Raw genomic sequence first — 21,614 nt, forward strand, 5'->3', positions numbered from 1 at the left:
GACTCTAACTACCAGAATAATCCACCATTAGTCAATTTATGTTAATAATTACCATCGTTGCACAAGTTAGGAATATAGTTAAAAATAAATATATCATACGAAAGTGTGAGACTTACTTCTATTAGAAACTATATCGTATTAATTTTGTATGTTTGAATAACATTATTACCGTATTATTAATTCAAAAGTGTGGGTGATGCACGTAGTCTTTCTTCTAAAAATCATAGAAAGGTTCAATCTTCTCCATCCATCTGGCCCCACGATTTTTCTGATTGAAAATAATATCCGGAAAAAGAAATTTTTCGGTGTATTCAGAAGATAGAAGATGGCCTCATCCATTAAATATCATAATTTAATTGGTTAACATTTTTATTTTTAAATTTTAAACTAATTATATTATTATATTTATACCAAACTATGTTGCTGACATATTGAAAAATCTCTTATTTTGGGAAATGGAAACAAAAATAATTGTAAAACGTTACATAAACAAGGAAGGGAGAGTGTTCTAAAGTTTCCAGCTTTTCGATATACAAATTTATAAGCTCTCGTTATCTGGGTGAGCAACTCGTGTGGGGTTTTTGCTTTTGGGGAAGTTGGGGAAAGTTTGAATAGTCTCTGTGGAGACTGCTTTTTCTAACTGCTGCTTTTTTCTCTTTTTGAGTCTTTGGCTTCTTAAATAGCAATATAAAATCATGGGTTGGATGATGATTCCCTGTTCTGGTAATTCCAACTGTAAAGCAAAAACCAAGAAGAAAAGGAAGAACAAGATTGAGTTGCAGGATAAGCCACTTGATCAGATCAAACCCACTTCAGGTACTTACTGGTTTATCTAAATTTACCTCAATCTGTGCTGCTGGTGATTAACAGATGAATTTACTGGCTTGGTAATTGTTTTTATCCATCTGGGTTTCTTTTAAATTTTGCAGAAGATTAGATATTTCATGTGAAGTATTATTTTGTTCAGTTTTTAGTATGCAGATTAGTGGCTTTGAGTAGAATTTTTCAAATTTTGAGATAACTTTGGGATTGAATTTGATAGGGTATGAACTGTTGTTGTAGTTAAATATGAATTATGATGGCACATCATACAATACACTGGTAAAGAAGGAATCTTTGTAGCATTGTTATTGCTGTTTTCTTGTCAGAAATGCAGCTTATACTCCTGGTATTGCATATAGCCATGAACAATACTTAACTCCTCAAAGATGGGTAGGAAATCCTACTTAGAACTCTTAGTGTTTTAATCATAGAGCTTTATGCTTATGATTAGAACTGTCCATACTATGAATCACACTTTAAATATCATCTCTGCAAAAAATAAATTAAAACTAAGGTCGTTTAGTCAATCTATTGTAGCAAATACATAGACGATTCGTAATGCTTTTACCAATACTATTCATTTGTTTTTAAATAATTTGATGACTAAACAACCTTAGTTTTAATTGATTTTTTGCAGAGACGATCTTTATAGAGTGATTTATAATATGAACGGTTTTAATTATAAACACGAAGTTCTATAAATTGACAACGAACAATTTAGGAAAATTTTGAGTATGAGTTCCCACTCGTCTTTGAGTAGCCAAGTATTGTTCTATAGCCATGTAGGATTGTTTTCAGTTAGCTTGGCATCATCCGTAAAATCATGCTCAGTCTTTATTACAATTTAGTTGCTATATTTATGAGAAGTTTATAGGTTGGTTATTTTCTCCGTTGTGAATGAAATCACTCATAGTTTTTATCTATTAAAAGTTCTCACTTCTTTTCCATGTTTGATTTTAGGTTTTTCTAAGACTAGTTCCATTTTGAGTGTCAAGGAGGATCCAAAAGATGGAGGGTCTGATCACATTGCAGCACAGACTTTTGTCTTCCGTGAATTGGCAGCTGCAACTAGAAATTTCAGGTCAGAATGTCTTTTGGGTGAAGGTGGATTTGGTCGAGTATACAAAGGACGTTTGGAAAGTACAAATCAGGTTATTCATGGTTGTCTTTTTATTTCATTGAACATGAAACAATTAAGCAGCCTGAAGAGGTTTTACGAGTACTTTACACATATATGTGTGTGTAGATATTTCAAGGCTGTTTTTTTTTCCTTTTTCGGGTTGGGGTGGATTGGGGAATGATTATTTTGAAATTTTCTTCATAGAGACTACAGATTGCAAAGTATGGGATGAAGATTCTAGCTTACTAGGAGATTTACCTTCTAACATGCGATCGATGTAGTTGGTCATGGAATTTGAAACTTATCGTTGTGTTTGGTGTAGGTAGTAGCTATCAAACAACTTGATCGTGATGGATTACAAGGGAACAGGGAATTCCTTGTTGAAGTGTTGATGTTGAGTCTTCTTCACCACCCCAATCTTGTTAATCTTATTGGTTATTGTGCGGATGGAGATCAAAGGCTTCTTGTTTATGAATATATGCCCCTAGGGTCTTTGGACGACCATTTACATGGTATCTATAACCTTTTGCATTAACTTTCAAATTTCAAATGCTTCTTAACCTTTAATGATTCATTAGTTAGCTTTTTGGTGGAACTGGTTTCATAAGCTTCTTTTGCAGATGTGTTACCTGGTAAGAGACGACTTGATTGGAATACGCGAATGAAAATAGCCACTGGGGCAGCGAAGGGATTGGAGTATCTACATGACAAAGCAAGTCCTCCTGTTATATACAGAGATTTGAAATGCTCCAACATATTGCTTGGTGAAGGGTATCATCCAAAGCTGTCTGATTTTGGTTTAGCCAAACTTGGGCCTGTTGGGGATAACACCCATGTATCTACAAGGGTAATGGGAACGTATGGATATTGTGCTCCAGAGTATGCAATGACAGGGCAATTGACTCTTAAATCAGACGTTTATAGCTTTGGCGTAGTTCTTTTGGAAATTATAACAGGCAGGACAGCGATTGACAATACCAGAGGTGCAGGAGAACAGAATTTGGTTGCGTGGGTAAGAAATTCCGTTCGGTTCACATGTTTCATATTCTTTTAAATAATGAAGCCTTTTGAGCTCTTTCATATTCCCATTTTTTTTAGCTCTTTCATATTCTTAATAATTTGAGTGACCATCAATAAAGAATTCTGCAAATCAGAACTTATTCTGATATTTAACACTCACATGTTACTACTTTGTTGTTTCAGGCAAGACCCTTGTTTAATGACCGAAAGAAACTTTCACAAATGGCAGACCCAACGCTCCAGGGTCAGTATCCCCAAAGGGGCTTGTACCAAGCTCTTGCAGTTGCAGCAATGTGTGTTCAGGAGCAGCCTAATATGCGGCCAGTTATAGCTGATGTCGTCACAGCTTTGACTTACCTTGCTTCACAGAAGTATGACCATGAAACAGAGCCAGTCCAAAGCTCCCGTCTTGCCCCTTGTACTCCCCCTAGAACCAAGAGGGATAGTGAAAGGAAAGCTCAATTGCGGTAGTGTTTCTCTTCATTGTTTTTTCTTCTTGAATATATACAGAGCCGGAATGCTGTACTATATCCTTGTGTGCCTTAGTGCAGTGATTTTTCATTTGTATTTTTACATCTTTATTCTTCATTATCTCTAGATCCCGTAGGTTTCGCTTCATACTACCTTCTCTTTTCAAGTTTTCGGGGGTATGGTTCTGCTGTGTTGTGTAAAATGTAATTTCTAAACCCTGTCAAGATTGCTTTGTATTGCTTTTTCTTTTGTTTGTAAATGTGAATGGATGGATGAACTTGGCTTAGAGCGCAAGGCAAGTTTTATAACATATAAACAAGATTTACGTTTAGTTTTATAACATATCGCGCACGATTATACATATCATTTGGAACCCGAAAACTCGAGTAAGAGTTTTCAATCTGAATCAATTTCAAAGGTAGGAAAAATACTTTACCATGAGAAATAAACTATTTATTTTACTTCCTAATTTAACTGTATCTAGCACCAATGTATTAAAAGCGTAAGATGTGGGCGAGGCGTCCAAGGGATAGCCTAGCCTAGGTGTGAGGCGTGAGGCGAAGCCTCACGAGACCTAAATTTTTTAATATATACACTGAGCGTACACATATATTATATTAAAAAAGAAGATTATTAATCAATAATTATCCTGAGCACACACATATTATAAATATATATACACACATATATATATATACACATATTATATTATATATATAAAATAGATGATGAAAAGCACAATGAGCACATATATAATAATGCACACAGACGACACACACATCCATTATATAAAAAATAAAAATCAGAAAACAAGGCAGAGAGATGATAGTGCAAGGAAGAGGTATGAGGTAGTTAAAACCCCACCCAAAATTTGGGTTTGGGAGTAATAAAAAAAAAATCCCTGAGGCACGCCTAGGCGGCTCTGGCGACGCCTTTCGCCCACTCCCTGAAAAACAGAGGCAGCAAGCCTCAAGTCCAGCCTCACAGGGAGCCTAGGCGCGCCCTGAGGCGAGCCTAGGCGCGCCCTGAGGCGAGCCTAGGCGCGCCCTGAGGCGAGCCTTTTAAAACATTGTCTAGCACTAGCTGTTTTCTGGAGTATGGGATTTTGCTGCAGTTTGGTGGTTCCGAGGCTCCTGAAAATGTGTAACTAATTTGACGAAAATTATATGCTGCTCTATGGTTCCCTATACTTTTGGATTTTTGGCATTTGGATCATGGTCTTTGACCAAGAATCTAACGGCAAAAACTCTTAAGTATACTAAAAAATCTCCAAATCTCGTTAGAAAAACAAAAAAAGATAAGACTAATTATTAAGATTTTTATTAAGGATAATGCCTAAGAATTCTGATAAAGAAAAAAATATAAATGCCAAGCAAAAACAATTTTCCAAGTGAATATTGATTTTTGTTTCTTTTTTTGGTAGCAAGATAATAATGTTTACATGGTAAAACATGTAATCCATTTCCATTCCTCCCCCCAAACCAAAAACTAATAGCTAAGCAAAATAGTGAGGCAGCACCAACACCATCAACTGGGTGCACCGGAAACCTACCGATACTTTTCGCGGCAAAAAGCGGATGGTTTTCCGTTTTCGCTTTGTTGATGGTGATGTCTGATTTAGGTACAATTTATCTGTTTGGAACCTATTCCAAAGAGCTCAAAACCACCTTTGGCTATGACCAAGAAACCCTCAACCTGCTGGGGTTCTTCAAGAACCTTGGGGCCAACATCGGCATTTTCGCAGGCTTAATAGCGGAGGTAACAACGACGTGGTTTGAGCTCCTCAATGGTGCGGCCACGAACTTCTTCGGCTACTTCACGATGTGGTTAGGAGTCACGGGAAAGATCGCGAAGCCGGAAATCTGGCACATGTGTCTACATGTACATTGCAACAAATTCTCTGAGCTTTGCGAACAGGTGTTATGGTTACTTGCGTCAAAAACTTCCCACAAAGCCGCGGCATCATGATCTGCCTCCTCAAAGGGTACATCGGCCTCAGTGGGGCGATCATCACCCAAATATATCTAGCATTGTATGGATTTCAAGACCAGAGAGCTCTAATTCTTCTCATCGGTTGGCTCCCAGCTGCAATCTCAGTTGTGTTTCTGTGCACGATTCGTCCGATAAAAATCACAGCAGCTGCTAAAAATCAACAGCAAAAACGACAACTCAAAAGTGTTTTATCGCTTTCTGTACGTGTCGATTGTTCTTGCCTTGTTTCTCATGGCAATAACTCTGACTCAGAAATTGGTTGTCTTCCCCCGGGCAGCCCAAGCTACGACTGCTGGTGTGCTTCCTGCTTTTGATTCCTCTCTTGATTATCATCAGAGAGGAGTTAGTCAGCTGGACACTGTCGAAACAAGAACCTAGTCGAATAGACTTAGAGGAAACACAAGAACAAGGACAACGAAATCAATGAACCACAAGAACTGGAGTTGGATCAAGAGATCAAGCCGATAGGTACGTTGTTGTTCTCAAACATTTTCAGAAACCACCAAGAGGAGAAGACTACGCCATTTTACAAGCAATCTTGAGCATTGACATGCTACTCATATTCATTGCAACATTATTTGGACTTGGATCGAGCTTCACTGCTACCGACAACCTCGGCCAAATTGACGAAGCTTTGGGTTACAAACCTCAGACCATAAACACTTTTGTGTCACTCATCAGCATATGGAACTTCCTGTGCAGTCTTAATGAAAGAGATGAAGGTTCCGAAGGTAGAGTAGGAGATCAAAATGAAGTTGGACTACCTGTGCAGTCTTATCAAACCAAAGCTCCACTACCTTATGATCCCCATGCAACTGGAGGAATAACTGCTGGTGGTGCAACTCCTGATAATTCTTGTGGTCTCAGTGGCGAATGCGAGGAAGCAAGGGGCTTGAAGCAGAGGATTATGAACCTAGAAGTAAAGGTTAGACTAAATCAGAGGCCTTGGATTAGCTATGCATGATTTAGTTTTGAAAGCTGGTGCACCTTACTATTTGAAACAATACGATAGGTCACTTATCATCGTTTGCATCCATTTTCTTGTTGTTGACAAATCAATGAGATCTCAATCAGAACAAATCCCTAATTTTTTGTATACTTAGTTTTTTTATGTATTTTCCTAGTTAGGAAGTCAACCCCAATTTCTTTGGAGTTGATTGTGCATATCAACTGTATATATTTCCCCTTCATGTATCAATGAAATATACAATTATTCCATTCAAGCATTCTCTTCTTGGTACCAGAGCCTAAGTTTTGAGAAAAAACACAAAAAAAAAAAAGAAAAAGCAAAAAGACGAGGCCGTCCTCTGTACGGAGAACCATAACTACCGCACAGCCAGTTGTGCAGCGCCGTCTGACCAGCGAGCGACGCCGTCGTTGCTGACCTGAGAACCCAAACTACCAGCCGTGCACCCAGTTGTGCTGTGCACCATCCGACCAGTGAGCGACGCCGTCATTGCTGATCCGAGTTCACCGATTCTCTCCCTGCATCGACCACCACGTACCGAGATTCAACCTGCTGCCTGAAATTTGTCCCAGATTCCGACTTGTGAATTTGTTATGCATGCCCATATTCGACTGAAGCCACTATATTTAGTTTATTTGCCTAGACTCCGTGACCCACTTCTTGTTGTTTGAAGAACATTAGAAAAAAGGCTTGTTGTTGCGAAAAAGATTAAGGAAAAAAAGGTTGTTGTGCTGTTGTGAAAAAACAAGGCTTTTTTTAGCCAAAATGGTCCCTGAGATTTGCATAACTCCTCACTTTAGTCCTTGAGATTTCAAATCAATAGAAGTGGTCCCTGATATTATCCACCATCCATCATTTTGGTCATTCCGTTAAAAACTTCGTTAAAGTGTCCTGAAGCTCTTGGCCGGAAGTTTGGGCAATTTTCAAAGTTTCGTAACTCAATCGTTTCTTAACCAAATTTGACCCATAATATATCAAAATGAAGATAGGAAAGTGTAGAATAAGATTATACTTATTTGGAAGCCCAATGGTTGCCGGAGATCGTTGGAAAATAGCCTTAAATTTGACTGCTCCGAGGGAAAACTAAAAAACTCGCCAGAAACTGGGTGAACTTTAAACGTTTTTAACTTCTTCAATACTCAATGAAATCAAGTGATTCAAAACTGAAAATCATACTTCTAGACGAGACAAAGAGAATTGTACATTTTTCAGTGGCTAACGCTCCGTGTTTTGGCTGGAAAATGGCTCGAAAGTGGCTGTCTTGGTCTTGAGTTAACCACTTTTGAGCCCATTGGGCCAAACCACGGTGAGTTAGCAACTGAAAAAGGTACCATTGTCTTTGTTTCATCTAGAAGTATGATTTTTGTTTTTGAATCACTTGATTTCGTTGAGTATTGAAGACGTTATGAACGTTTACAGTTTACCCAGTTTCCGGCGAGTTTTCCAGTTTTTCCTCAGACCAGTCAACTTTGATGCTATTTTCTGACCATCTTCGGCAACCATTGGGATTCTAAATAGTATAATCTTATTCTACACTTTCCTATCTTCATTTTGATATATTATGGGTCGAATTTGGTTAAGAAACGATTGAGTTAGGATGCTTTGAAAATTGCCCAAACTTCTGGCCAAGAACTCTGGGACACTTAATGGAGTTTTTAACAGAAAGACCAAAATGATGGATGGTGGACAATCTCAGGGACCACTTCTATTGATTTGAAATCTTAGGGACCAAAGTGAGGAGTTCTGCAAATCTCAAGGACCATTTTGGCTAAAAAGCCGAAAAAAAAGAAGGAAAAACTTGCTGTTTGAAGAAAAGAAAATCAAGAAGAATGACGGGTAGAAAAGTAGATAAAGAAGAAAAAAGAAAAAAAAATAGAAAAATAGAAAAATGGCAGGGAGGAAGAGGAAAAAAAAGAAGGAAATTTGTTGGTTTTTTATTTTTTTGTTTTATAGGACCTTTGTTTGGAAGTTTTGACCTTATCAATCATCCATATGTGTTGCACCAAATTCATCCAGAGCAATGGTTGTCTAGACTCGTGCACTGATTACAAAAACTAAGGTAGCTTCTGAACATAACTATAACGATGGTAAGGCTTTAAAAGTTTCTGCATCTGTTACGAATAATACATGAATAATTGATTCTGGTGCTACTGAACATATGACTTGTGATCCTGGACAGGTACAAACCCTAAAACCATCCATCAAAACTGTCGTGAGTGTTGCCAATGGTAATGTTGTCCCCATTATTGGGGAAGGCACTGTCTCCCTTTCCAATACCCTTAACCTTGATTCCGTACTTGTTGTTCCTTCCCTTGATTATAATTTATTATCAATTGCTCAAATCACTGTCGCCCTACATTGCTTTGTGATGTTTTGGCCTTCTTTTTGTGTTTTTAAGGATATTCGGACTCGCAAGATGATTGGTTATGGTATTAGGAAGGGCAAACTCTTGCAGTGGAAGGATCTAAGGGGGAGAAGAATAAAGCTTCGGAGGTTTGGTTGTGGCATCGTTGACTTGGACATGTTTCTTTTGGTTATTTATTAAGGTTGTTTCCTAGCCTATCTGTTAAGCATATGTTTCTAGCTTTAAATGTGGTATTTGTAAATTGGCTAAAAGTCATCATACTTCGTTTCCACCCAGTATGACTAAAAGTTCTGTTCCTTTTATGATAATCCATTCTGATGTTTCGGGACCATCTAAAACTGGAACATTTGGTGGCTCATTTGTAATACCCTGAAAAATTTAAATATAGGAATTGAAATATTCAAAATTTTGAGTATGTGAAAAAGAATTGAGAAATTTTATTAATTCATTTGAGCTAGTTTTGAACTAAACTAGTTAAGAAGTTAGAAGTTTGGGAATTATATTATTTAAAATCAGTAGACCGTACAAGGTCATAATTTATATTTTTAAATAGAGCTCGATCTCACGAACACATAGGCGCAAATCGTTCGTGAAACGGAGTTATGACGAAGAAGTTATTGACGTTTAAAGTCAGGGACAAAATGGTCACTTGATCGTTTTGAGAAGATTCCAGATTTTTAGGCCAAATCTGGGAAAGCCACGTGTGTGGCTAAGATTAAAGGAAGAAAAGGAGGAACGGTTGTGAGGAAAAGGGAAGGAGAGAAAGGAAGGAAGGGGGGGGCGAATCAGGAGGGAGAACAAGGAGGGAAATGAGAGAAGAAAATAGGAGGGGAAAACGAGTCTTTTGACCCGTGAGGCATAACCGGCGAGATTCATCCTCTCTCGGCCAAATTCCGACGAAATTAAGGTCCCCCACCACCTGAAAATTATCTCTAATCATCTCGTTTACCTATTCCACCACAAATTGGAGTTTAATTAATCTAAGAATTGGGGAAAACACCTCATGGGTGCCGCGACTTTCCTTGCTCGAAATCCATCAAAATCTGAAATGTTTTAGTTCAATTACAACCACCTTTAGACTCCCCTTGAGCCCTAGAACAAAACCCAAGCCTTGGTTGGAGCGGTGGAACACCGGAGATAACAAATCGGGGACACCCAAATTCTAGGGTTCCAACGGGTTAGAGGCAAATTGGAGCCTTTCCAAGCCAAATTGGGCTTGGCCACAGGTATAAAGTTTGCTCTACTCTTTGAGATCTTCATTTTTGTAATTTTTGGGAAATTTTAGAAATAGTTAAATTCTCTGGCGAGCCGGGCGGTCGACCGCCACCCACGGCGGTGCGTGCGGCGGCGCACGGCTAGGGAGCCAATATTATGTTTTATGCCAAAATTCAAATTTTTATTAATATTTTTGAAAACTAACTGCTGAGGTTTGGATATTAATACGATTGTTGTATATGTTGGATTAATTGAATATATTCGGGATTTGGTTGAAGTTTTGAATTGTGAACTACGAATGGCTTGATCCCTGTTTAGGGTACGTAGGCAGTCTAACGAGACGTTAGATGCAACCATAAAATTATGTGAGGTTAAATATAAATAAATTCGAGAATTAAGGTTACATAATGAAAATTGGTCCACCAAATATTGTTTTGCTCGTGGGATGAAGGAATTTATTAGGAGTTGTTGATTAATCCTTGTGAATTAAGTTAGTATTTTAATTTGTTGTTTTGGTATAAAAAAGAAAAAGAGAAATAAACTATGGATAGTGTTGTAAGAAAGTAAATCATTGAAGCGAAAGAACGTAACTAATGCTAATAAACTAAATAAGGGTTATTTTGGGCCTATCACCAATACTAATATTTTCCGAAATAAAATAAATATTTCGGTGTCGGGGATCATTGGTTTGTTACTTTTATTGATGATTGCACACGTATAACTTAGGCTTGCTTGATGAAGTCCAAAAATGAAGTTACTTCTTTGTTTCAGTGATTTCACAAAATGGTGCAAGTACAATATAAGTCACAAATACAGGTTCTCAGGAGTGATAATGGCGGCGAGTATGTGAACAATGAGCTTCGTGCCTTTCTTGATCATCATGATATTGTTCATCAATTTACATGTCCAAGCACTCCTTAACAAAATGGGGTTGCAAAACGTAAGAACCGTCTGCTTCTGGAAGTTGTTCGTGCTTCCTTGCTTGAGGCTTGTCTTCCGCTATCCTACTGGGGAGAAACTCTCACTTCAGTTGCATATCTCATTAATCGTGTTTCTTCTCGATCAGTTAATTTTTAGACACTATTTCAGGCTCTCGTCTCCCATGTTGATGCTCTTCCAATTTCCAATCTCCCACCTCACGTGTTCGGTTGTGTGGTATTCGTTCATCTTCATAAGCAGCAGAGAAGTAAGCTTGAACCTTGGGCCTTGCGGTGTGTGTTTGTGGGGTATGCCTCACAACAAAAAGGATACCGATGTTATCACCCTCCAACGAAAAAGTTGTTTGTCACTGTGGATGTTGCATTTCATGAGAATGATATGTACTATGCCAATCTCAAGTCTTCACTTCAGGGGGAGCATCAAACAAAAGTTCAAACTCTTGATTATAGTATTCCGGATACAGTTATTGTGAATGATTTTGATTCAAGTGGTGACCATTCACAATAAAATAACGTTGTGAATGACTTGGAATTAAGTGATAATGTCTTGGAGACAAGTGGTGATCATTGTGAATGACTTGGAATTAAGTGATAATGTCTTGGAGACAAGTGGTGATCATTCACATGAAAATAATGCGAATGACTTGGAATTAAGTGGTAATTCATTGGAGACGAGTGGTGATCATTCACATGATCATAATGTTGAAAACCTTGAAAGAGACGAGCTTACGTCGCCGAACAACTCACTGCCAACTTCCGCATTACCAGCTTCCACGCGGCCCTCACAGTTGGCTTCACCATCTTTGAGCCCCAATAACCATAATCAATCGCCTTCGATTCCAAATGCACCACCACCACCACCATGTCGTCTCGCTAACTGTGTCAACCGAGGTATTCCTAAAGCCACTTACGAAGCTGATTTTAAGTGCAAAACTAGGTATTTGGTGAATAAGCCCACCTTAAGTCTGATGTGTTATGCCCGTTAAGTAATTATGTGTCTACCAATCACCTGTCAGACTCAAATAAGTCATTTGTGTATCAATTATCTACTGTATATATTCCTAATAATGTGCAAGAGGCTTTAGCTGATCCACGTTGGCAAGCAGCATTGAATGAAGAGTTGAAGTCTTTGAAGAAGAATGCTACCTGGGAGATCACAGACTTACCAACTGGTAAGAAACCTGTGGGATGCAAATGGGTTTATACTGTGAAGTACAAAGCTGATGGGACGGTGGATCGCTTCAAGGCAAGACTGGTAGTAAACTAAAAAATATAGAATTGACTATACAGATACATTTGCACCTGTGGCCAAGATTAACATAGTTCGAGTTTTGTTGTCCTTGGCTACAAATCTCAATTGGCCTTTACAACAGTTCGATGTGAAGAATGCTTTCTTGCATGGAGATTTGATAGAAGAGATTTATATGGATCTTCCACCAGGATGTAATACTCCAGATAAACACAAAAGAAAGGTGTGTAGGTGAAGAAATCCTTGTATGGTTTGAAGCAGTCCCTTCGAGCATGGTTTGGAAGATTCACAAAATCAATGAGAGCATTTGGTTATAGACAAAGTAACTCTGATCATACTTTGTTCTTGAAAAGACGAAATGGGAAGCTTACTGCACTTATTGTGTATGTAGATGATATGGTGGTAACAGGAAATGATTCGGAAGAACGTGTGGCCTTGCAAAGATACTTGTCTACTGAATTTGAGATGAAAGACCTTGGATCCTTGAGATATTTTTTAGGGATTGAGGTATCGAGAGGCAATTCGGGAATTTTCTTGTCTCAGAGAAAGTACATTATTGATTTATTACATGAAACCAGCATGTCAGATTGTCAGCCAGTATCTACACCATTAAAGGAAGGATTAAAGCTTTATGTTGATCTGAATCAAGTACCAATTGACAAAGGGAGATACCAGAGATTAGTAGGCCGTTTGATGTACTTAGCACACACAAGACCGGACCTTACTTATGCCTTGAGTGTAGTGAGTCAATACATGCATGATCCCGAAGAATAACATATGAATGCAGTGATAAGGCTTTTGCGATATTTGAAGGGAAGTCCAGGAAAAAGGATTTTGTTTAAAAGAAATAACCATCTTGGAGTTGAAGGTTATACTGATGCAGATTGGGCAGGTTCGGTTGATGATAGGCACTCAACATCAGGTTACTTTACATTTGTTGGGGGTAACTTGGTTACATGGAGGAGTAAGAAGCAGAATGTGGTCGCCCGTTCCAGTGCAGAAGCCGAATACAGAGGAATGGCCCTTGGAATTTGTGAAATTTTGTGGCTTAAACTTTTATTGCAGGATTTGGGAATTAAAAATGACCAGCCTATGAAATTATTTTGTGATAATAAAGCCGCATGTGACATTGCAGATAATCCGGTACAACATGATAGAACGAAGCATGTTGAAGTTGATAGATTCTTTATCAAGGAAAAATTGGAAGGGAAAATAATTAAAGTACCATCAATTAGAACAGAAAATTAGTTGGCAGATATTCTCACGAAAGCCGTTTCTAGTCATAAGTTTTCAAGTTTCTTAGACAAGTTGGGCATGGGTGACATATATGCATCAACTTGAAGGGGAGTGTTGACAAATCAATGAGATCTCAATAGGAACAAATCCCTAATTATTTGTATACTTAGTTTTTATTTATTTTCCTAGTTAGGAAGTCAACCCCAATTTCTATGGAGTTGATTGTGCATATCAACTGTATATATTTCTCCTTCACGTATCAATGAAATATACAATTAATCCATTCAAGCATTCTCTTCTCTTGTCTCTTCCCTTCTCCGTGATTGACCCTGACTATTTGGATTAAAAATGCGTTTGAAATATCTTGATTCTTGATGAGCATTTCTTTCATAATACTTTGTTGAAGGTTAATCTCATTGACTATGTTTAACTATGATTTTCCTTCAGAAAAAGTGATAATCATTCCATTGAAGCAGGTATATCAGAGGAAGGGGTCCAAGATCCTCGTGTTGTGGTGCAAAATTCTGTTGAATTTGATATGACGTGTGATGGCTTCCGCTGGAGGAAGTACGGTCAGAAAGTTGTTCAGGGAAATCCATATCCCAGGTTAGAAAGAGTGAAAACTCATTTTTATTTCTTTAGGAAATGTATCCACACCTCTTAGAGCAATTGGCTAATTTTCCTCTTGCATGTGTGCGCTCATCTGTCTCATTCGTACAATGTACCTCTAGCTCTTAGTCTACTAATATTTTTTGTGTTGTTGATGAGGTCTCAAATCTACCCCCGTTTTTGTTGATAACGAAGTATTTTGGTAATCCGAACTCGAGACATTACTTTTCAGAATGAGATCCTAATCCAATATATAACCAACCTCTATCGATTATGTTAAGACTTAGTTGCTTAAGTTGGTCATCAAGTGATGTTTGTGCATTCATGACATCTGCAGTGGGACGCAAGATTCTCTGTGGCTAGCTAGTGCTTACTCCATAGTTTTTATGATCTTGCAGAAGTTACTACAGATGTACCAGTCTCAAATGCAGCGTGCGCAAGCATGTCGAAACAGTCTCGGATGATCCCAAAGCTTTCATCACCACGTACGAGGGAAAGCACAACCACGACAAGCCACTAAGGAACATGAACGCAGGATCATCTGAGAAGGATACAACAACTAAAGAAAAGCCACGACTGAGTGACAACATCACATTCAAACTTTGGCATCAAACTGTTTCAACCCCATGTTTGTCTGACAAAAATGTCATATGGGCTCAGAGGAAAAAACACACACCAAAAGTAACTGTTGCAGTGATTCTGATTCCCGCCTTGGATGCTCTGCTCTGCTATGCGATGCCAATCATTTCACTTGGGAATCTCTTTGCTTGATGGATTGGTGACAAAAAATGGTGTAAATATTTTGGCTTAATTTCCCCCGTCGTTGCTACTGCCTTGGCTTTTTAGTCCAAATGATTTTTGAGATTATCCACAGTCAATCATTTTTTGTGAAAAATCTCCGTTCAATTGAGGATATTTTTTGTCAAATTAACCCCTCCACTTGACCGGTGGTTTCGTCAATTTAGCGGAGATTTTTCACAAAATGACTAAATCGGTTGATGGTGGACAATCTCAAACACTAATGTGAAGATTTACATCAATCTCAAAAACTATTTTGGTTAAAAACCCTTGTTGACTTCAATTAGCTCATCAGAGTATTACATTTTCTCTTTATTTGTATTAAACTAAATAATAAGCCCGCACGTTGCAACATGAACCAATTGTTTCAGGCGTAATTGCATGAATAAGACGCATTTAACTTGAATAAATTCAACACAATCATGAATGAATAGAGGGACACATGAGTGAATGAGGTCAATAAGATAAGCAACTTGGCTTTTATATACATCAACTGAGCATGGCTTAATCAAGGGTTAAAGGGGCAGTCAAACTGATTGAATTAAAAACAATCACAACAAATGCATGATTAGATGGACCACTGTGTTATCTGTAAGTTAAGTTGTGGCCCCATAAAACAGAAACACTTTCCAATGAATAACAAAATAGATTTTGATTCAAGTATACCTTGTATGACAGTGAATAAGTTTATGCTAATTTTCTCTATCTATCTAGCCTGTGAGAATCAAATGTACAAACTTGAACTCTAGATCTTCGTTCACCAGAATAACTTCCCATTTCTAAAGCCTCTTAGATTTCACTTTCACCTAATCATAGGCATCCACTCATCCGTGTCAAATGGGGAAATAAGCAGAAATCACCTTGAGACAACACAGAGTCCACTGTTGCTGCCTCGACAGCATCTTGAACGGGAAGAATACCAATTAAGTGAGGACCTCAAGTAAATTCGCATAAATGGGATATCAAGTGAGGATCTGAAGCCAATTCGCAACAACACAAAACCTAACCAACAACAATTTGTTCATGACCTCTTAAAACACCAAATTTCGTCCCGAAAACAGGACATTTAATGCAAAAAGCTCAAAACTTTACCTCCCAAAACTAACATATGAGAGAGCATTGCACTTCTTATCTTTAGAAGCATGAATGGTGAACTAAATACAAGAATAAGAATCTACAATGAACTAAATAAAAACACATTTTTTACAAACATTATTTGCACAAAAATTTAAACTGTATTGAGAAACTCACCATCCCACTTCTCATGAATGATGTATGATCAACCCATAAAAAAAAAATGAAATCCAATTCAAAAAAAAAAAAAAAAAGAGAGCTTGAATATAGCAACCCTACTCCCCCTCTTATGGTCTAAATATGTAAGGAAGTCGTAATCCAATCATGTTAAATTCACCCTTTTAAACGCCACAATTTTGGTAATAAAAAGTGAAATTGAAAGGGAAAAAAAAAAGAAAAAAAACCTAGAACGGAAGGTAGTGATCGAAAACTCCCTCTACTATCATTATTTGTCCAAACTTTGAATGAATCGGAAACAAAAGAAAACAAAGAACTTGATTAGTTGAGTTATTAAGAAAACATGAAGTTGGTTAACTTGATATATGAAAGCTGAATTCATTGACAGATGCTTCACATACATCACACATTCAAATATTAGATATTCTTTCCAAGCCATAACATCCACTGTTTATTTCCAAAAAAAGTATACACTATCTGGATAACAGCACTTGGTAATGAATTTATGCTCAAAAATCCCACAAAACCATTCAAAAATACATATTTCACCATAAAGCATGAAAAGAGAAAGATTAGGGCTCAAAGGTACCTTTTGGGTGAATTACATCGAATTTGAATGATGCCGCTTGGTAATAGGACCTTGTTTCGGAAAGGAAGGATGCCGAGGCTAGTGGGAAACTCCACCGATTCCGCCATATTTGTAATTTGTAGTGAGAGGAAGAAGAAACATAAAGGAGAGTCAGAGGAGGAGGTAGATAACAGAGGCGTGACCATATAAGTGTCTAACCCAAAAACAAAACAACTTAATAAAGAGTTATGGATGTCGTTGTAGACCATTGTAAATGAAACAAACCTGATGAACTTCTCTTGCTGAAAATTCATGACTACAACTTATTTTCTATAATCTCCTAACGGAAATTTATATATGATCTTTTTTCATGATGGAACTTCGGGTCCAATCATTTTATATGATGAGGATCAAGAAATTGTAGGTTCTAATCTAATCAAGGAACTTCGGATCCTGTATATACTCATCGTAACAAAAGAAATACAATAAATAAATTAAAGCAATAGGCAGTAATTTCAACCATGATAAATAAATTGTTTATAAGTAAATAAAGCTTGTGACAAAGACTTTAATTCAACATCATTCACATAAATAAATCAAAACTTAAAGCAAATGGCGATAATAACACTCATTGTAAATAAATTACATTTAATTAGTAAATTAAATTTGTGAAAAGACCTTAAACAAGCACCATTCATCTAAATAAAGCAATAATAGAAAAGGGTAATGATTAAGTTTCCATTATTTTTTTTTCTTCTTTTCTTTTTCTTTGTATGCCACTTTCTTTTGTTTCATCTCTTATGTTTTATTTTATTTTATTTTTACAACTCTTAAGTCTTTTTAGTTACCCAGGAAGTAATAGTAACAATAAGTCTCAATTGATGTTCCTCATCCGATGAGTTTCGAAAGAACATAAACGGTTCCCATAAGTTTTGGAGTCAGGAATAGTGCTTGCAACTTATGAGAAGATCAAACTGTTAGATTTAGCTCAAATTTTAGTTTGATATGAACAAGAGGATAAAAGGATACCGAACAACTTTCGTGAAAAAACAATTTCGATCTGAGCTACCGAAAATGGAGTTTTGGTACTCATAAGATGACTGTCTAGTTTTCTGCTGAAATTGGAAACTGGTTTGGCATTTCAAACATCTGCGATGATCGTATCGTTGGAATTTTCTGAAAATTTGATATATTGTAGATACTGGGCGGACGAACAACTTTCAGGAAGAAAGTATTTCAATCCGAGATCAGTAAGTTGGATTTCCGAGACTATTTACATGGCTATCAGATTCTATACGGATTTTGAGTATGTGTGTGTATATATATATATATATATATTTGCTTTAAGAAAATCAGTAGTACATAGATTTGAGGGTGATATGAAAAGATTTTCTTATCTGTAGGATTCCAACTGACAGAGGTGGACCGAATTTGTGGCATTGTGCTTTCCACTGACATAAAAGCTTTTCATGCTGATAATGTGTTGTGAATTCGACGGTATGTGTGCAGTAGAATAAATGAAATAAGACACAAGGATCCTCTACAGTCAATGCAACTGAAGTACGTCCTCGAGACAGCAATAATGCTTTATTTTATAATTTGAAATAATAAGATTACAAAGATAACTTTATCTATTCTTTGTTCTCTTCTTTCTTTTTTTTTTTATCTCTTCCTTCCGTTTCTCTTCTCTGCCCAGTCTTGTGTTGTGTGGGGGTGTGCTCCCCTTATTTTATGACAGAAACCAAATTGTTTTGTTAATCAAAATAATTAGAGAATCTTGATGGCCAAGGTTGGAAGGCACTGAAACCAACTTGTTTGACAGCTATCTTTATTCTTTTGGTTGAGTGGACATCCACTGATTTACAACAGGTCGAATCTTTTACCTAAATTTGGTTTTATGACAGAAACCAACTTGTTTTGTTAATCAAAATAATTAGAGAATCTTGATGGCCAAGGTTGGAAGGCACTGAAACCAACTTGGTTGACAGCTATCTTTATTCTTCTGGTTGAGTGTACATCCACTGATTTACAACAGGTCGAATCTTTTACCTAAATTTGGTTTCCGATTCTCAAATATATCCCATGACAACCAAAAAAAAGAAAGAAAAATCAGAGTTGGTGGAATAAAAAATGTGCTTACTTCTAAGTTCCAGCTTTTCGATATACAAATTTATAAGCTCTCGTTATCTGAGTAGCTCGTGTGGGGTTTTTCCTTTTGGGAAAGTTGGGGAAGGTTTGAAGAGTCTCTGTAGAGACTGCTTTTTCTAACTGCTGCTTTTTTCTCTTTTGGAGTCTTTGGCTTCTCAAACAGCAATATAAAATCATGGGTTGGATGATGATTCCCTGTTCTGGTAATTCCAACTGTAAAGCAAAAACCAAGAAGAAAAGGAAGAACAAGATTGAGTTACAGGATAAGCCACTTGATCAGATCAAACCCACTTCAGGTACTTACTGGTTTATCTAAATTTACCTCAATCTGTGCTGCTGGTGATTAACAGATGAATTTACTGGCTTGGTAATTGTTTTTATCCATCTGGGTTTCTTTTAAATTTTGCAGAAGATTAGATATTTCATGTGAAGTATTATTTTGTTCAGTTTTTAGTATGCAGATTAGTGTCTTTGAGTAGAATTTTTCAAATTTTGAGATAACTTTGGGATTGAATTTGATAGGGTATGAACTGTTGTTGTAGTTAAATATGAATTATGACGGCACATCATACAATGCACTGGTAAAGAAGGAATCTTTGTAGCATTGTTCTTGCTGTTTTCTTGTCAGAAATGCGGCTTATACTCCTGGTATTGCATATAGCCATGCAGGATTGTTTTCGGAAAGCTTGGCATCATCTGCAAAATCCAGCTCAGTCTTTATTACAATTTAGTTGCTATATTTATGAGAAGTTTATAGGTTGGTTATTTTCTCCATTGTGAAAGAAATCACTCATACTTTTTAACTATTAAAAGTTCTCACTTCTTTTCCATGTTTGATTTTAGGTTTTTCAAAGACTAGTTCCATTTTGAGTGTCAAGGAGGATCCAAAAGATCGAGGGTCTGATCACATTGAAGCACAGACTTTTGTATTTCGTGAATTGGCAGCTGCAACTAGAAATTTCAGGGCAGAATGTCTTTTGGGTGAAGGTGGATTTGGTCGAGTATTCAAGGGACGTTTGGAAAGGACAAATCAGGTTAGTCATGGTTATCTTTTTATTTCATTGAACATGAAACAATAAAGCACCCCGAAGAGGTTTTACGAGTGCTTTACACATATACGTGTGTGTAGATATTTTCAAGGCTGTTTTTTTTTTTCCTTTTTTGGGTTGGGGTGGATTGGGGAATGATTATTTTGAAATTTTCTTCATAGACTACAGATTGCAAAGCATGGGATGAAGATTCTAGCTTACTAGGAGATTTACCTTCTAATATGCGATCGATGTAGTTGGTCATGGAATTTGAAACTTATCGTTGTGTTCGGTGTAGGTAGTGGCTATCAAACAACTTGATCGTGATGGATTACAAGGGAACAGGGAATTCCTTGTTGAATTGTTGATGTTTAGTCTTCTTCACCACCCCAATCTTGTTAATCTTATTGGTTATTGTGCGGATGGAGATCAAAGGCTTCTTGTTTATGAATATATGCCCCTAGGGTCATTGGGCGACCATTTACATGGTGTCTATAGCCTTTTGCATTAGCTTTCGAATTCCAGATGCTTCTTAACCTTTAATGATTCATTAGTTAGCTTTTCGGTGGAACTGGTTTCATAAGCTTCTTTTGCAGATGTGTTACCAGGTAAGAGACGACTTGATTGGAATACGCGAATGAAAATAGCCGCTGGTGCAGCGAAGGGATTGAAGTATCTACATGACAAAGCAAGTCCTCCTGTTCTACACAGAAATTTGAAATGCTCCAATATTTTGCTCGGTGAAGGGTATCATCCAAAGCTGTCTGGTTTTGGCTTAGCCAAACTTGGGCCTGTTGGGGATAACACCCATGTATCTAAATGGGTAATGGGAACGTATGGATATTGTGCTCCAGAGTATGCAATGACAGGGCAGTTGACTCTTAAATCAGACATTTATAGCTTTGGTGTAGTTCTTTTGGAAATTATAACAGGCAGGACAGCGATTGACAATACCAGAGGTGCAGGAGAACAGATTTTGGTTGAGTGGGTAAGATATTCCGTTCGGTTCACATGTTTCATATTCTTTTAAGTAATGAAGCCTTCTGAGCTCTTTCTTATTCCCTTTTTTTTTCAGCTCTTTCATATTCTTAATAATATGACTGACCATCAATAAAGAAATCTGCAAATCAGAAATTATTCTGATATTTAACACTCACATGTTACTACTTTCTTTTTTCAGGCAAGAACCTTGTTTAAAGACCGAAGGAAACTTTCGCAAATGGCAGACCCAACGCTCCAGGGTCAGTATCCCAAAAGGGGGTTGTACCAAGCTCTTGCAGTTGCGGGAATGTGTGTTCAGGAGCAGCCTAATATGCGGCCAGTTATAGCTGATGTCGTCACAGCTTTGACTTACCTTGCTTCACAGAAGTATGACCATGAAACAGAGCCAGTCCAAAGCTCCCGTCTTGCCCCTTGTACTCCCCCTAGAACCAAGAGGGATATTGAAAAGGAAGCTCAATTGTGGTAGTGGACACGCCAACCATCGCAATGTTATGATAGTATCTGATAGATGCTCATACGGTATGGAGTCTGAACTGATATTGATCGTGGATGATAACATGCCATCAGATCCTAATTCTGAAAGTTTCTTCCCATCTCCATTTCGTGTCTCATCAGTCATCATCAGCAAATAGTGTTTCTCTTCTTTGTTTTTTCTTCTTGAATATATACAGAGCCGGAATGCTGTATTATATATTTGTGTGCCTTCGTGCAGTGATTTTGATTTGTATTTTTACATCTTTATTCTTCAAATATCTATAGATCCGGAGGTTTCGTTTCATCCTACCTTCTCTTTTCAAGTATTCGGGGGTATAGTT

At 37.4% G+C, this 21,614-nt stretch overlaps 3 protein-coding genes and 1 long non-coding RNA gene across 7 annotated transcripts; 3 read left to right on the forward strand and 1 right to left on the reverse strand.

Moving 5' to 3' along the window:
* The first annotated feature begins 349 nt into the window (after positions 1–349).
* Positions 350–3,773, forward strand: LOC103433345 (probable serine/threonine-protein kinase PBL7). The gene is made up of 5 exons (XM_017331613.3): positions 350–816; positions 1,783–1,973; positions 2,265–2,454; positions 2,563–2,954; positions 3,146–3,773. The coding sequence occupies exons 1-5, from the start codon at positions 696–698 to the stop codon at positions 3,431–3,433; spliced, it is 1,182 nt and encodes a 393-aa protein (XP_017187102.2). The 5' UTR covers positions 350–695; the 3' UTR covers positions 3,434–3,773.
* Positions 3,774–5,041: 1,268 nt separating this feature from the next.
* Positions 5,042–6,389, forward strand: LOC139195039 (uncharacterized). The gene is made up of 4 exons (XM_070820218.1): positions 5,042–5,259; positions 5,351–5,417; positions 5,570–5,767; positions 5,922–6,389. The coding sequence occupies exons 1-4, from the start codon at positions 5,042–5,044 to the stop codon at positions 6,387–6,389; spliced, it is 951 nt and encodes a 316-aa protein (XP_070676319.1).
* A 9,046-nt stretch (positions 6,390–15,435) lies between these two features.
* LOC103408355 (uncharacterized) lies at positions 15,436–16,833 on the reverse strand. Its single transcript, XR_003772663.2, has 2 exons — positions 16,643–16,833; positions 15,436–15,804 (listed from the first exon to the last, which is right to left on the reverse strand). It is a non-coding gene; the product is annotated as an uncharacterized lncRNA (long non-coding RNA).
* Positions 16,834–18,543: 1,710 nt separating this feature from the next.
* Positions 18,544–21,577, forward strand: LOC103433343 (probable serine/threonine-protein kinase PBL7). 4 transcript variants are annotated; one of them, XM_008371594.4, is made up of 7 exons: positions 18,824–19,065; positions 19,312–19,350; positions 19,431–19,526; positions 19,613–19,803; positions 20,096–20,285; positions 20,394–20,785; positions 20,978–21,577. In XM_008371594.4, exons 3-7 carry the CDS (start codon positions 19,433–19,435, stop codon positions 21,263–21,265), a joined length of 1,155 nt encoding a protein of 384 aa, XP_008369816.2. In that variant the 5' UTR covers positions 18,824–19,065; positions 19,312–19,350; positions 19,431–19,432; the 3' UTR covers positions 21,266–21,577. The 4 variants fall into 4 exon arrangements, with proteins under 4 accessions (XP_008369814.2, XP_017187100.2, XP_008369815.2 ...); XM_008371592.4 differs by lacking the exon at positions 19,312–19,350 and having other exon boundaries at positions 18,544–19,065; XM_017331611.3 differs by lacking the exon at positions 19,312–19,350 and having other exon boundaries at positions 18,675–19,065; positions 19,398–19,526.
* Positions 21,578–21,614: the final 37 nt, after the last annotated feature.

The sequence above is a fragment of the Malus domestica genome, chromosome 04 (assembly GCF_042453785.1).
Source record: "Malus domestica chromosome 04, GDT2T_hap1".
Lineage (NCBI taxonomy): Eukaryota > Viridiplantae > Streptophyta > Magnoliopsida > Rosales > Rosaceae > Malus > Malus domestica.

What these genes read in the sequence shown, in the direction of transcription:
- LOC139195039 (XM_070820218.1), top strand. Translation starts at nt 5,042, where the DNA reads ATGTCTGATTTAGGTACAATTTATCTGTTTGGAACCTATTCCAAAGAG. An exon ending in TTCGGCTACTTCACGATGTG is followed by an intron (nt 5,260 to 5,350) that starts GTTAGGAGTCAC and finishes CTTTGCGAACAG; the next exon opens with GTGTTATGGTTACTTGCGTC. An exon ending in TTGATTATCATCAGAGAGGA is followed by an intron (nt 5,768 to 5,921) that starts GTTAGTCAGCTG and finishes AAACATTTTCAG; the next exon opens with AAACCACCAAGAGGAGAAGA.
- LOC103433345 (XM_017331613.3), top strand. Translation starts at nt 696, where the DNA reads ATGGGTTGGATGATGATTCCCTGTTCTGGTAATTCCAACTGTAAAGCA. An exon ending in TCAGATCAAACCCACTTCAG is followed by an intron (nt 817 to 1,782) that starts GTACTTACTGGT and finishes GTTTGATTTTAG; the next exon opens with GTTTTTCTAAGACTAGTTCC. An exon ending in GTTTGGAAAGTACAAATCAG is followed by an intron (nt 1,974 to 2,264) that starts GTTATTCATGGT and finishes TGTTTGGTGTAG; the next exon opens with GTAGTAGCTATCAAACAACT.
- LOC103433343 (XM_017331611.3), top strand. Translation starts at nt 18,945, where the DNA reads ATGGGTTGGATGATGATTCCCTGTTCTGGTAATTCCAACTGTAAAGCA. An exon ending in TATTTATGAGAAGTTTATAG is followed by an intron (nt 19,527 to 19,612) that starts GTTGGTTATTTT and finishes GTTTGATTTTAG; the next exon opens with GTTTTTCAAAGACTAGTTCC. An exon ending in AACAGATTTTGGTTGAGTGG is followed by an intron (nt 20,786 to 20,977) that starts GTAAGATATTCC and finishes TTCTTTTTTCAG; the next exon opens with GCAAGAACCTTGTTTAAAGA.